General features: G+C 44.0%; 1 protein-coding gene across 3 annotated transcripts in view; it reads right to left on the reverse strand.

The window, feature by feature from the left end:
• Nucleotides 1-14,960, reverse strand: part of LOC135383183 (uncharacterized) — a 78,588-nt gene that overhangs the window by 24,105 nt on the left and 39,523 nt on the right. For all 3 annotated transcript variants that reach the window (XM_064612762.1, XM_064612761.1, XM_064612763.1), the window contains 4 exons: nucleotides 12,743-12,835; nucleotides 10,611-10,695; nucleotides 8,911-8,957; nucleotides 7,851-7,934 (listed from right to left, as the gene is read on the reverse strand). In XM_064612762.1, the coding sequence (XP_064468832.1) occupies nucleotides 7,851-7,934; nucleotides 8,911-8,957; nucleotides 10,611-10,695; nucleotides 12,743-12,835 (309 nt within the window). The remainder of the gene's footprint in view (nucleotides 1-7,850; nucleotides 7,935-8,910; nucleotides 8,958-10,610; nucleotides 10,696-12,742; nucleotides 12,836-14,960) is intronic.

A 14,960-nucleotide genomic window follows, 5' to 3' on the forward strand; every position in this document is an offset into this window, starting at 1 on the left:
ATGACGATCCAACATCTGACCATCTCGGTGTCTTCGAGACGTATGCTCGGCTACGGAGGAAATTTTTGTGGAAAGGCATGTACCGTTCTGTGCAGCGATTTGTCAAGTCGTGTGTACCATGCCACGCCCGGAAAATACCAAGGACGCGTCCGTCTGGATTCCTGCAAACTATTAATCCCCCTACCATACCGTTTGAGAAGATCGGGATCGATATGCTGGGACAATTCCCTCAGTCTTCTTCAGGTAACAAGTGGATAATTGTATCCGTCGACTACTTGACGAGGTACGCAGAGACAAAAGCAGTTCCTTCTGGTGCTGCCTCGGATGTTGCCCTCTTTCTTGTACAGAACATTATCCTTCGACATGGTGCACCGAAAAGCCTTATTAGCGACAGAGGACGGTGCTTTCTTTCAGAAACTGTGCAAAACAACCTTAAACTCAATCATACGATTCATTGTGCCACCACGCCGTACCACCCACAGACGAATGGACTAACCGAACGTCTAAACCGCACCATCAGCGAAATGATGTCCATGTATGTTTCGTCTACGCACGATAACTGGGACATCGTGCTACCCTACATCACATATGCGTACCATACCGCTTGCCCAGCTACAAATGGCTTCTCTCCATTTTTCCTTCTGTACGGGCGCGAAGGTGTGTCACTTCTCGACTGTTTACAGCCACCGCTTGCCGACATCCCTCTCGATTCTACTTCAGCTCGTGCTCTCTGCAATGCGGAAGACGCGAGACAGCTAGCCCGTTATCGCATCATGGACTCCCAGGACGGTCAATGTCAACGATACAACGCAACGCACCGCCCTGTCTCGTACACTCCGGGAGATCTGGTATGGATGTGGACACCAACCCGACGAATTGGACGCTCCGAGATACTTCTACCGCGCTACACCGGACCTTACCGCATCGTGCGACGAGTCTTTGATTTAAGCTATCAAGTGGAACCTTGTACGCCACCACCCGACCGAAGGACCCCCGCCCTTCAGCTGACTCATGTCCTCCGCCTGAAGCCTTACACGCCATGAGGACATGGCCTTCATCTGCCAGCGGGGATATTGTTACGAAGTGGGAGAGGAGGACGAAACTCACGCTCATTCATTCTTGCTCATTCTGTAAATAAACCTCGGGATACCGCTTGCACAGCTGTACGTTTCCTCTTCACAATATACTTGCTTCAATGTTCATGCTATGTCTCAAAGATTGCGTAAAGCTAACATTGCGATGATATTACTGAATCAATGTTGAATACGATACAATCAGTTAATGTGGCGTTTACATTGTTGATGCAATGTTTGGCAAGCAATGGCAATGCTATGTTGTAATTGCATTTCTTCCAAAACTCATAATCAGCGACGTAAATTCAACGCTTGTGCAATATCTTTATTTCAGTGTATTTGCCGTATTTCAAAAGATGCGTAGAGCTAACAGTTTGATTGTGTTTCCGAAGCAATGTGCGTATGCTATACTCAAGAAATGTCGCAGTTACATTGCTGATGTGGTGTTTCGCAAACAATTTTAATGCAATGTTGCAATAGCATTGCTCACAAAACAGTGCATCAGTGACCTAATCTTGGTGTTGCAACACTAACATTCTATCAATGCGTCTGCTGTATTTGGATCCGTAGAGCTAACAGTGTGATTCTCTTGCGAGAGCAATGTTGCACATGGTACATTGAGGAAACGTCGCAGCTAAGAAATGTTCTCTAAGCAACATCTGAAACATTGCAGCAACATCGAAACAAACTTACTGGTGCAACGTTGCACGTTTTACATGCAGCATTTACGCGGCACTTGCTCCGAGTGCTTCAGTAACACAATGTTTGCACGATCTTGTTCTATCTGTAATTCCCACCAATAAACAATGAATGAAATGTTCGGAACTTCGGATTTGACTATGGACAAAAGGATCGAGACCACGACAACATCATCTCAATCATCTCAATCTGACTGAGAACTTGAAATTAATTACAATCCATTCTTACGCACATGTGAATGCGCGGTGACCCTCGATATGGCGTTCTTCCACAGAATCAGTGCGACCACATCCCTTGAGCCCTCACCTGGCATAGTAGTTAGAATGACCCCCTTCCGTGCAAAGACTGGGAGGTAACACGGGTTCGAACACGGATGCTGTCTGCGGTTTTCGCAGAGCTTCCCGGTAGGCTTTCCAGGCGAATGTCTGCACCATTGCCCTGAAGTCTTCCCAGGAGCAGGACGATTACTGAATATGAAGCATACTGTGTTCACTTGCACACATATCACCAAGACTGTAGTGCTCCTCCGGTGTTGCTTTTGTAACGTTGCTAAACTGTAAAAGAACTGGTCATTGGCAGTGTTGCATCAACATTGCAATATCACATTTTTTGCAATGTTGTTTCTGTAATATTGTTGAAAAATAACGAAGCCGGTCTCTAGCAATGTCACATTTCTGCAATGTTGTTTCAATAACATCGTTGCAGCATAACGAAAGCGGTCATTAGCAACATAACATCAATATTGCATGGCAATATTGGTGCAATGTCACTGCAACAATTTGGGCTGACTGGGTGGGTATGTTTTCTCCCGAAATTTGGTTTTTTTTATTAAACAAAGATATCAAATTCTGCTTCAAAACACTTTTCAGTGGAAGAGGTTTTTTCCTGGCTTTTTAAACTCTTTTTAAAGAAAGGATTCGAAAGATTCGAGATTCGTAAGATTCGTGGTTTTGCAGAACCTTCCTTGGATTCGGATTCGGATTCGAGAAATTCTGGATTCCTCCCATCTCTAATTGATATACTTTGAGGGTGCATCTGTGTTTCGGGAAAGAAAGTCGGTTGGGGGGTCGTAGCATTCTACAGCGCGTTTCGAGGAAAGCGTGAAAAGGAATGTGTAAAAGAGGGAGAAAGCGGTTCTGCCAGACATGTATCTGTGTGTGTGTGTTCTTGTGTTCTTCTCATGAAAATGTTCCACAGAAGGCAAGAACGTGAGTCAAAATTGCATTTAATGTGTGCACATGTAATGATCCCCGATGCGCAAGAAAGTGAGCTCTGTGAGCTCCGTGTTCTCCCTAGCTCAGGTGGCGAGGACAGCATGCTTGGAATAGACGATTTTAAAAAGATGCGCGCGCCAGCAAGCGGGCGGCGCAAAGTAGCATGGGAACTTTGAGGGACACTGCGCTGTGGTCTCCTTCGATTATGGTCTACCCCGGCTGACGCTGCTGCTGCGCACACCGGAAATGTTGTTCTTCCTCTACCTGTGCCTCTGGCCGTCGAACGCTTTCAGGCGTACTAACTTCCCATGAACCCTTGCATGCAAATGGGAGCCGCTCCCTCGTATACTGGATAGGGAGCCCCTGATAGCGCGGTCCGTCCTAGGTGGGCCTTGCCTTTGAACGCGTGACCTGCCAAACGGTCGTCGGGGCAGCATCGCCTACGGTGCTGTCTCCGGGAAGATTATTTTCCTAAAGGTGGCGCTTGCTTTGCTAAAAAGGTCTCCGCCACAGGTGGCGCTTTATTTTTGAAGCGTGATGTGGGCAAGCTTATGGTTGTCCCATCCTACACTTGGCAATACGAAATCTTCTTTAGGTCAAGGTTTTGTTCCGCGGTTAATATTGTCCCTCTGGTAGCTTGTACCATTGACTGTCAATAGTTTTATTTGCTGCTACGATCGCTTCTGTTATTCTATCCCTATAATGATTATTTGATGTTCCTCTGTTAGCGTAATATTTCTAGCATTACTTATTAGTAGTTTCAATTATTGATATCATTGGATGTGTCTGACCCTGCACCTCTTGTGCACTGTGCATCCATCTACATGTTCCTCTCTTGTGCTGTTCAGTTTATAGATCCGTATTTAGTAGCTTTGGAATAATGTGAGCATAAAATAATTAATTCATTTCATGTATCGGTGTTGTTTACATGTAGTTTAAATTAGGATAATATAAAATGTCTAATAGGGAAAAGACTCGGTTTGTGGTGCAGGGAGTTCTCCAACTCATTTCGAGAAAACAGGGGAAAGGAATGTAATGGAGAAACCGGTTCCACACTTGCTCGCTCATCCCTCGGACAGTTTCTAGCATTGACTAACGTTAGTTTTTATAAGTGTTATGATCACTCGCTGTGATTCTACACTGTTAGAAAAATTTATACCTTTTGGGGTATAAACGGCTTGTACCAGGGCGTGTACCTTTCGAGGTATAAACGCTATACCTTCCTCAAGGTATACCATCTTTATACCTCCCTGAAGGCATATTATTTGCACCTCAGGGTATAAACATATACCTCCTAGAGGGTATATTTTTAAGGGCTTTGTGGTATAATTGAAGAAAATGGTAATATTCGATTTGTTTCAGCGTCATATCCGAGTGGCGCAGCTTTCCAGCGCAGCTTTCCACAAATATTGAAGAAAAAAACAGGACAAAAGGAACGATAACAAAAAAGAAAATACCTAAGACACTCGCGCACAAACTCACAAAGCATGGATGTGAATCGGAGAGGAAAGAAATTAAGTAACAATTAGCATTAAATTGGAAACCAAGAAGCAATAGCGACAAATAGTAGTAAAAATATTTCCAGGAGCAGTTGACATTTGCTGGAGAACAGATACATATACAACACACCGCGGCTACGCATGGTGGAGACCATCCTTCGAGCGGGAGGCAACTTAAGAAGTGAGGGCGTGTAAATTTATTTATTTTGGGATCAAATAATTGGCTTCCAGATGTCACTACCCAATATAATTAGCATGCTGCTGTATTACTGACTATGGTTTTAAATTAACTTATTGTTTAACTGAGATGATATAATCGCCGTCACAAATTAATCTGATCCCAGATGTTTCGGGAGAAAAGGTATACAAAACGCTGAAGGTATAAACGTAATATAGAAGTACTCTTTTATACCCTCAGCTGCCGTGGAAGGTATAGAATCAGTTATCTGTACCTTACGCATGGTTTAAACAGCGTATAGAGAATGGTGATGAGGTATAAATGTCGTACTCTAAACCTTATTTATACCTTTTTTATACCTTTTATATACCTTTTCTTCTAACAGTGTATCTGTCTAATGATTCTTTCATTTTCCTCTGTTATGTAAGATTTATAGTGCGGACCATTGTTGTTTTTAGTTGTTGCTCTGATTGGGTATGTCTGATTGCGCTCCGCTGTTGAATATCTGTGGCAAGGATGGTGTCAAATACAGGAAGCTGAGAAGTGGTATCATAAACAATATAACTGGTTGTCATTGTATTGATCAATAATGTATTTTTTTTTAAATTAATAGCTGTGTTTCTGGTTAGTGATATGAACACGGGGTGTCCATAAAATAATAATTGCTTGCCTATTGCTCAATTTGAAGTCCTGACTAACGATAATTGTAATTGCTATGATCGCTCGCTGTGATTCTGATAATAAAATAGTGGTCAATAATTAATGCTTGCTACGACTTGTGACTACATGTATCTGTGTTGATTGCATATTGGTTGAAACAGGATAATATCGATAGTTTATTCCTTGCGTGGAATTTATTGAATAAATGTTAGCTGCTTGGAAAAATGCGATGGCTCGCTGTGATTGTATGTGCGCAGGGTCATCGAACCTATTCGTTTCATGTGAGTCCCGTTGACTGTGTTCCTCAGACACTACGATAACACAAAGTTAGTTGTGTGTATAAAATATGAATGTACAACGTACATTCATATTGTCCAACGTACCTCATTTTAATGTTTTGTGCAATGTAAAATATATATGTCCTCGCACACCTGTTCTGCCGCTCTCTTTTTAGTGTATCACTCGTTCACAGGAGTCGCAAATTTTTCTCCGAAGTTCGGATATTAGCTGAGCCTTAAAAATAAACACCGAAAAACTCTGATTTCCCAGATAATAATACACTCCGAGAAACAACCTCTGAATCTGCCCAAAACTAAACTCCGAAGACCCGTAACCCTAATTATTTCCCACATATAATTGGTTTTTATTGTTTGTCAATGAACTATTCAAGGTTTCTTGTAGAACCACTCTCGTTATGGCTGGTGTCTGAATGAGTGAGTGAGTGAGGAAGATGTATTAGAGAATAGGTAGGGCGTGATTGGTTGTCCGTCTCCCTAGTAGTTGAGGTACTCTAAACTCAGGAGAGAGTCCTGCCTGCGTGGTGTAACATCTCTGACCGGAAATCAGGAGGGTCTAGGTTCGTGCTCTGGCGTCAGAACCTTTTCCCTGTGTTGTTTCATTTCATTCACGGTGAACTTCGCCTTCAGTACTATAGGAGCGGCTTGGCTCTGCGAGTACTAACTGTTCCTGCCGAAGAACTGTGATAGCGTCCTGAGTACGAAGATCGTGGAGCTGTCGGGTCGTTTCCCGAAAATTTACCGGTGTGTGGTGCAAAAAACAAGAAATACAACTTCATGTATTCATTGAATATTTCCCGAACATAGTCAGTACTTCCTCGAAAATGTCTCCTACGTCTTCCTGCTAGACTTGAGCCGACGTCCTATCCCAGTTCACAAGGAAAGTTTTTACGATGAATGAGATTTGCGAAAGTAGATGCAAAGATACAATCAGTCAATGCAATGGTACTCCGCATTAACGCTATCCGGCAACATTGCAAGACGGATCAAGCAACATCGTGAGACGGTGCTACTCATGACACCAGAAACGACTTGTACCTACACAATAAACTTGTTTACGCTTTTTTGGTGTAAATGACCCAGGGCCCACACCTTTTTGGTGTTGCTTTTACACCCGAATGAAGGGTGTTTCTAAAACACCCTTTAATTAGGCGTGTTCCGCGTAAAGCGCTCTTATAATGGGCGTTTAAAAATAAAAACACTCTTAAAAGGGGAGTTTTCTATTGAAAACACTTTTTAGGATGGAGTTGTTTTCTGGCAAATACCCCCTCTCAAATGGCAGTAGCACACCAAGACATGCAGTTCGATGTTCTTTCTTCTATGTCAAGCACCACCCTGAACACTGGAGACTTTGAGAGGTGGTTCCATCGTACACAGTAAATCATTTCACACCTTTATTCGCTCGAAACAGGTGTGTTGTTATAAAAACACAATTTTCTATTCTGCTGATTGAAGCAAAATGTGTAAAAAGATCATCATTAAAGGTGTAACATCGACGTACACCACATTTTATGTCATGTTGATGGTTAGGAGTGTAAAAAGAGGTGTTGAAGAAGGTGTCTACGTTCTATACACCCTTTTTACACCCATTTGATCTGGGAATATGGTGTTGAAAATGGTGTTTCAAGTCGCGAAAGAAAAATTATATGGTTTGACAGCTCCTCTCATTAGGTAATCACACTATAGACGATAACCTGAGTTAAAAACACAATATTTGGCAGGGAGGGATGTCAGCAAGTTAGCTGATATATTTGACTCGTTGCAGGCGTACGTGCTAATTGGAAAGACACATTTTCGTCACCGTTACAGACGAGTTCTGCCACACTACACCTAACGAACGCACCCCAACAAATTGTATTTCAGTATATGATCAACCTGGTACGACAATATAGGCTACCAAGGTGCCCGTGCTCGTTGCTGGCATGGGGAATAAAAAGCACGATTTGTTGTGTACGTGAACATGCATCAACCTACTCAAACATATCGTTGACGCCCGAGTGAAACACGAGACCTCTTTGTAATTACAAGATTTGATTAGGTGTTGAAGTGGCGGTTGCTAAGGTAAAGACATGTCTACCATCGCGTAAATGTGATATTGTAATAACCTGTGACCTCTAGGACGGAATTGTTAACATACTTCTCAGAAATAAATTTCAGTCACAACGTTGGTTTGCAGTTGTTCAATAAAATTGCCTCTTGCAGTGAGTTTTGAACAGATTATTCGTGCTTACCAGGCACTTTATTCCGTCTGGACGGTTGGCATGGGTTCCACCTTCGGCGCAGTAATATTTGCAGCCGAATGGTCCGTAACTGTTCTGTTTACAAAAGAAGGAAGGGTCGTGGGTGAGGAGTGATCAGGCTGCTGCATTTGGGAGCACACTGAAATTAGAGGGCGACCTCAGATCGAGAATGATTACCGCACGTATTTTCTACTATATTTCGGTTCACAGTCTCTGAAATACTCGTATGCCTGTGCTGCTGAAAGCCATTAAGAAGTGCGTTCCTAGGAGGAAGGAGCATAGCGGTGACATACGTGGATCTACTGGCGATATGCGACGGAATCAAGAATAAAAAGACTAAAGCTAATTACATTGAATGTGGTAAGGCAACAGCGGCTCCGAGGCGAGCTTCCGCTTAGGGTAGAATTACGTGAAGTCCCCCGCCCCCCCACACACACTAGATGCCTCTCTAAACATGATGATGATTATTCAGGTTTTTATGGCGCACAGACAACTAAGGTCATAGTGCACCAAAGCTATGGTGAAAATCCTCTCTAAACAAAAATAAAATAAAAAATCTCGCGTGTAGTTCCAAGATCAGCACTGATCACGAGATCTCTTGAATCTCGTTTTCTTGTGCAAGGTAGCTTCCGAACCTGCAGAACGGCGCATCCACTGGCGAACGCGCCCGGTGCAGCTGCCCTCTCGCACACCATAGGAACGCCGCTGAGGAAGGCAACAACGATCGTAAGCAACGCTAGAGTTCTCGGCCCGTAAATTACTTCTCGCAATTAACTGTTGAGTAATTTAATTTCGGCCAGGGGAACGCTTGAGGAAATATATCATATTATATATATCTCCACCGTTGTGTAAAGAAGATTGTTTCATTGAACCGAGTGTTATGGTAGCCCATGATAGCGGTGCAACAGGATTTTCAGTGATCGAATGATCATGATTCACCAAGAGTAAGCGCGCTGTGTACTAATGGTGTGTGATATGTGTGCTGTAGGTATATTTAACTGTTGAACAATTATGAACTTTGAAAATCATTTCAATAAAATACAATACTTACATATAAATAATCATGGCCTGCCCCGCAATCTAAAGTTTTTTTCAGCTCTGCAAAGTACATAAACAAAAAACGTGCAGTAGGTATGTGGATGCAGAAGACTACATGGATCCGACGGTGACATTTGAGCCGTTTGAGGACATGTGGCGGATATAGCGCTTTGTGAAGAGGTATATTTAGGAAATCGTAAGCATTGCTTGGCATTTCGGGCCTCGAAACTCACGATCACAATCATCTGATAAGGCGTGAGTTCAGCCGCGCTACGAACTCACGTGAGTGCGGCTACGCGGCGCTAATATGCGGCACGATCGATCTCTTCGATACGCCTTGTCGACTATCACGTGAGTTCGTAGCCACGGCTGAACTCACATCCTATCGGGTGATTGTGATCGTGAGTTTCGGGGCCCGAGATGCCAAGCTATGACCATAAGCGCACCCCGGTTCCGACTCCGTATCGCTGTGAGATACCAACGACGTGATATCAGCCGCCACTCCAACGCAATGAGGCAATTGGCTTATCATGTTTTCGGAAATGTTATCGTGAAACTTTTACGTTCTCCTAAAATTCCCTAATGGAGAGTGTTAATAGACCGTTGATTATGTCACCAAGAAGCTATGGGTGCGTGCACGACTCAGAGTCTTATCTGTTGATTGTGTGCGGTAGACACGATACCTCGGAAGCCACGTTATCAACGGTCTACTAACACTCACTAATATTGGATTTTCCAAGGCCCCAGCCGCCATCACATTTACACACCAGACTAATCTTGCAGTACGTTCAGGTCTAAAGTCGTTTCAAGGTCGTGTAAAGACTACAGCATTAGAGGCCAATATTATTTCGTGTTGTTAACCTTCCCGTTGATTGATGGCATTTTATTATCAAGAATTTCTGCCTCCTGATATGGCGGCAGGTTGCTTGGGGCGGTCGTGCGTGCGCCCCGGGAACTGTGGCAGCACTTGCCGGCATACGTGTGCCGGTCTGCGTTGCAGGCGGCATGCTGTTTGGCTTTTTCGGTCTGGTCTGCACATGTTCTCCAACGTTTTTCTTTTCTTTTTTCGAATACTTCCGGCGCGGCCATAAATTTTGCGCTACATTGGCAACATAGTCCATATGAACTGTCATGACAGTCACATCAATGCACTCGAAGTTCGCGTGAAAGCTTATTATTTCCCTTGACGCCTTTGTGCTACTCCGACTCTGGATAACATACTCCTACGAAGCAATTGCCGTATGAAGGAGGGTCGAATCTCTGAAAAATTATAATACTGGGTGATACTCTGCCCCATTTCTGGTAGTGATGTGGGAAATGAAATAATGAGCCAATTCACAATAAGGATCGAAGTTCTATGGTGTCCAAAAAGGTCAAAAGAGCTGTAAGGACAGAGCGTTGGAGGGCTGGGGGGGATATGTTTAATGGGAAGTAAAAGAAAAAAAAAGGAAGGGGAAGGTTAGCCACGGTGTAGCCTTGCTATTCCCAAAAAGCTATCAAGCAAGGATGGCTAGATTTGGCCAAGGACCAACCAATTTTTGAGTGAGAAATGACGCGAGAGTACCGCTGATCAAGAGGCCCGGAATGTGCGGTTTGAATCCCTGTCACGGCTGTGCTCTATAAGGTCTACAGCATATTATTCTTCTTTTTGCGCTACATTCGCAACACAGTACATAAGAACTGTCATGACTCGAAGTTCACGTGCAATCTTACTCTTTCCCATGGTGACTTTCTGATACTCTGACTGTGGATAACATACTCCTCCGAAGCATCTGCCGTAAGGAGGAGGGTCGAACCTCTGAAAAATAATGATACTGGCAATGACGCAACATGATGGTATGATTGGGCGTTAAACGTGCCCAAGGTACGAGCACTCTTTCAAAACCTGCACAACCGTGATTTGTACATTTGTACTGTGCAGTCATCGAGGAATTACACCATTCACGAAAGGTCCGCGCTGTAGTACTACACCTCTACTTGGACGCAGGTCATTGCCCTAAATTTGATGCCGAATATTCGGCGCTTCTTCCAGGGCAAGGAACTGCGTCGGTGGATCAAGGTCTGGACGGCAACATCCGCGAAAGTTCGGCATGTGGAATGCTTGCGATGGTACGCTTGCTTCGCTTAGCTTCGCTTAGCTTTACTTCGCTTGGTGGTCCGTCACTACCCGACCAGACACAACGAGCCCTTTCTATTTATTATCGGGCGAAACATTTCATATTGTCCTCGACGTCTGGACTAATCCTAGTGTGCCTAGTGTATGTTTTTGCTAAGACGGAGTAATACCCACACTTTAGCCCTGAGTGCCTTCAGCTTGGAATTTGCTACTACCCGCACGAGCGCGACCAATTTCACGCCTACAATGAGAAGCGTCGCGTATGTTACTGTTTTGAACTGCAAGAAGCAAATATTCAAAGTGTCTAGTCTTCTCAATCTTTCTTCTGGTTCCCGAGCAATCGATTTAAGAAATGATTCGTATTGCCGTTCTGCTGGAAACCAGAAACAATATATTGAAGAATGGAATGTTCACGGATACGGAAAATATGGAAGAAGCTCAGAAGCTTTTTGGTAACTATGTTTGCCGCCGCAAACTGTGTCTATGAGTAGCGTACAGATATGAGGAACTATGCCGAAATTCGTCTGGAAAGTCTGCCCGAGAACCCAAAAAGACCTAGGGAAAACCTCAGACAGCACGGATGGTACCGGGATTCAAACCCGCATCACGTCCCAGTCTCTGTGTGGAAGGCAATCTTAACCAGAACGCCACGCAAGCTCGTAAATTCTAACCGCTGAACTCTAGGGCAGAAATGAATAAGCTTCATCCTATGGGGCGCCTTGTTGGAGTGGTGACGTTGGTTAGTGTTGAGTATACGTGTTTCCTGTCGTTTTCTTGGTTTTTCCACGAGTGCTATATTTCAACGTTTCGCGTTCTTAGGCACTTTAGAGCTTGCCTTGTGTTTGTGCTTGTGTTTGTGTTAGAGCAGTGATTTTCCAACGGCTCAAAAAAGGTAAGAACTCCTATCTGCAGCCATTTAGTTACGGGTGTAATATTGTTCTTCTACGCTTCGTAAGTCTATTTACATGTTCTTATTCAATAGTTCTCCTTCATAACGGGTGCAGCGTTAATACAAAAACGCACTTTTTTCCCGATACGGGCGACTAGACGTACCGCCATCCAGATGCCTCTGTCCATTGTTACGTCGTTTGAAGAATTGTAGCACCCAATCAGTCGCCAACGCGAAGGTACACATAACGTCGTTTGCTCTAGTCTGTCGGAGAGCAGTGTAGAAGCAGCAGAAGCAGCAAGAAAACGTGACGAACTTTTGCGGGTTAGTAATATGGTCTAAAATGGTGTGGCCCTTTCTTCAACTTTTCATTATTCCATAACGCGTGTTAAATCCATCAATTCGGGCCCTGGTGGTGGTGGTGGCGGTCATGGTGAAAAGGGCTCGCCGTTGTCGGCCTCACAGACGTGAGCAACCTCACGACTGACGCCCTGGCGGAATGTGCGTCCTGGGCAGACTTCTAAGGGAACTGTGCCGACATATGTCTGAAAGCGTCAGTACAAGTACAGACAACGGTGATACCCTCCCACTGTTATTTGGCGTAGGCGACATAGCGCTGTAAGAGCACTGGGGTATCCAGTCCGATCGTGTCACGGCTCACCTCGCCCCCCCCCCCTTTTTTTTTTATTGTTCCTCTAATCGTCCCCCATCTGACAGCGCTGACGGCTTCGTGCTTGATGGGTACTTTCTCAAGAGGAATGCAAGTTACGTTGGAGACGTCGGAAATGAAGTCCTCACGGGCCCTTTGGACAAATAACATGATATAGAACATTAGCTTACCAAACAAGATGATCCTTCTTTCTCAACTTGGTAGCATGAAGTGGACTTCGCAGGAGCGCACATATAGCTGCAGCTCAACAAGCTACCCTCATACTGCAAGTGATCGAAGCAGAGGTGTACATTAGAAGCAACATACATCTTCCAGTCCTGATATCAAAACATGCTCGTTGCGTCTGGACAGTTTTCTACGGTTTCCAACGTTTCCTTTCAGTCAGTGTTGCCTCCCGGTAATTTTTTTACGTGTATAATGTTAGTTGCCATTCATGTTATGATGATTGGTCTAATTTGTGAACTTTTTGTCAATTATGCAGTTACGTTGTACAACGCGGCATATGTTTTGCAAGAGTGCATCGCTCTATAATGTGCCTCAGTGTAATGTGTCTTACATGCACACCGTTACAAATACACTGGAAACTATTGCTATCTCACAAGACCTATGTAGCCAAGTGGACAATGCAACAACAATATGAACAATGCAATTTACACTGTAGCAGACAGAACATTTACGGCTATATTTGTCAGCCAAAAGATCGAAATGAGTGCTTCCACCTGTGTTTCTCTATGTTTGCATTACTGACTAGTAAAGTGCCTGGTAAGAATTACCAGCGGGGATGTAATATTGAACCAGGCGTGGCAGTGTATTAATGAGAACATGTTAAACATGCGGTTTGTTACAGTTGCAAAGTACGCGTAATTGAAGTGTAGTCTGAGTAACGCGTTTGATGTCAGTACAACTATTTGGACGATTCATACTTTCATGAAAATTCTAATCATAACACCTCGAACGCTAAATATATTAAGGAAGTGCAACACCCTCCTGCCTTAATGGCATTCCTCATGAGTTTTTCAAACCACATAACTTCGAAAAGAGAATTGCTCAATTTACGTAAAATATCTCAATATGTTCTGGTACTTAATGGTACCAGAAATTTATTTTTTGTTTTGGAAATTTTCCGCAGACATCAGAAATTGCGTTTCGTGCCTCCTTCAATTTTGTTGGCTGTTCACGAAATAAGTAGACCTAAGATGAGAATTTTTTATCTCATTCAGTACTTGAAAATATTTCGAAAATCGATATGTCCCGGAAGATCTTGTGTACGTCAAAGCACAGTGTTGCTGCACGGATTCTTGTGAGCAGTGGTTAGCCGATGCTGACCTGTTGGGATTTCAGCTGTATGCGATGGTGGCATCTGTCTGCATGCCACAGAAATCTGCACAAGGGGAAAACCGAAAGAATTGTCACAATCTATCCTGTGTCATGCGATAATAAATGGACCAAGGACGCGTAGCTGGCGCTCATTGTATTTGTATCCTTCTTTCCGTGGATGTGATGTGCCTCGACAGTCACAGTTTTTTGTTTGTTTGTTTTTGCAATGCGTAGCCGGAAACCTGTCTGCGCAAAACGGAAGAGATGCAAAGAACAAGCCCTGAACTTCTACAAGAGGAGGCATCGGGATAATTCTACAGTGGCACTGCATGCACACGAAGCAAGCAATATTTCGTCGAGAGCTGACTCAAGTGACAGTACGGAAGACGTGTCTGCTGGAACGTCCGGAGATGGACCCTATGCTGTTGAAGGGCGAAGAATGCACTTGTTCAACATATTTCAAGAACTGGAAATCCATAGTCAGTTCAACTGCACACTTGCAGACATTGATTGCAGAGCGAAATCATGTTGCACAGCAAAGCGTGCTGCTGAAGGCCGTTGTAGATACTGAGGGCCCAACAGAGAGTGTGTCAAATCGTATGGACGTGAACACAGCAGCTGTTTCTGGGACGCTATCCATTGGGAGTGGGTATTATTTGTGCATCTCTAATCATGCCGTACATAGCGAACGGCACGTTCGCCAAGTATCAGGACTAGCTAGCAAATGGCATTGAACAGGCAGGGTGGATGACGGGGCAATGTGTAAGGCGACGTTGACATGGGTATTTATCCCCCATTATCCCCATTTATCCCTGTCGTTGCGGGTGGAACATTGGACAAGCGATCGTATAAGACAAAATACGATTCGCTTTCGTGCGTGGTAAGTTATTTTGTGTGCTACTGTTTCCTTTATGGAGCGGTTCGTCCATTATCCCCTGTAGGGTCTCATTGTGGGCTTTCGAACGAAGCAGGTTATGTCAAGAACCAGTTCTGCACCAGCTGATTTCGGGAAGAAAATCTTGGTGAACAACTAAGCAAGCACGTGTGTTACAAGAATTGGACAACTGGTCG

Source organism: Ornithodoros turicata, chromosome 2 (assembly GCF_037126465.1).
Source record: "Ornithodoros turicata isolate Travis chromosome 2, ASM3712646v1, whole genome shotgun sequence".
NCBI lineage: Eukaryota > Metazoa > Arthropoda > Arachnida > Ixodida > Argasidae > Ornithodoros > Ornithodoros turicata.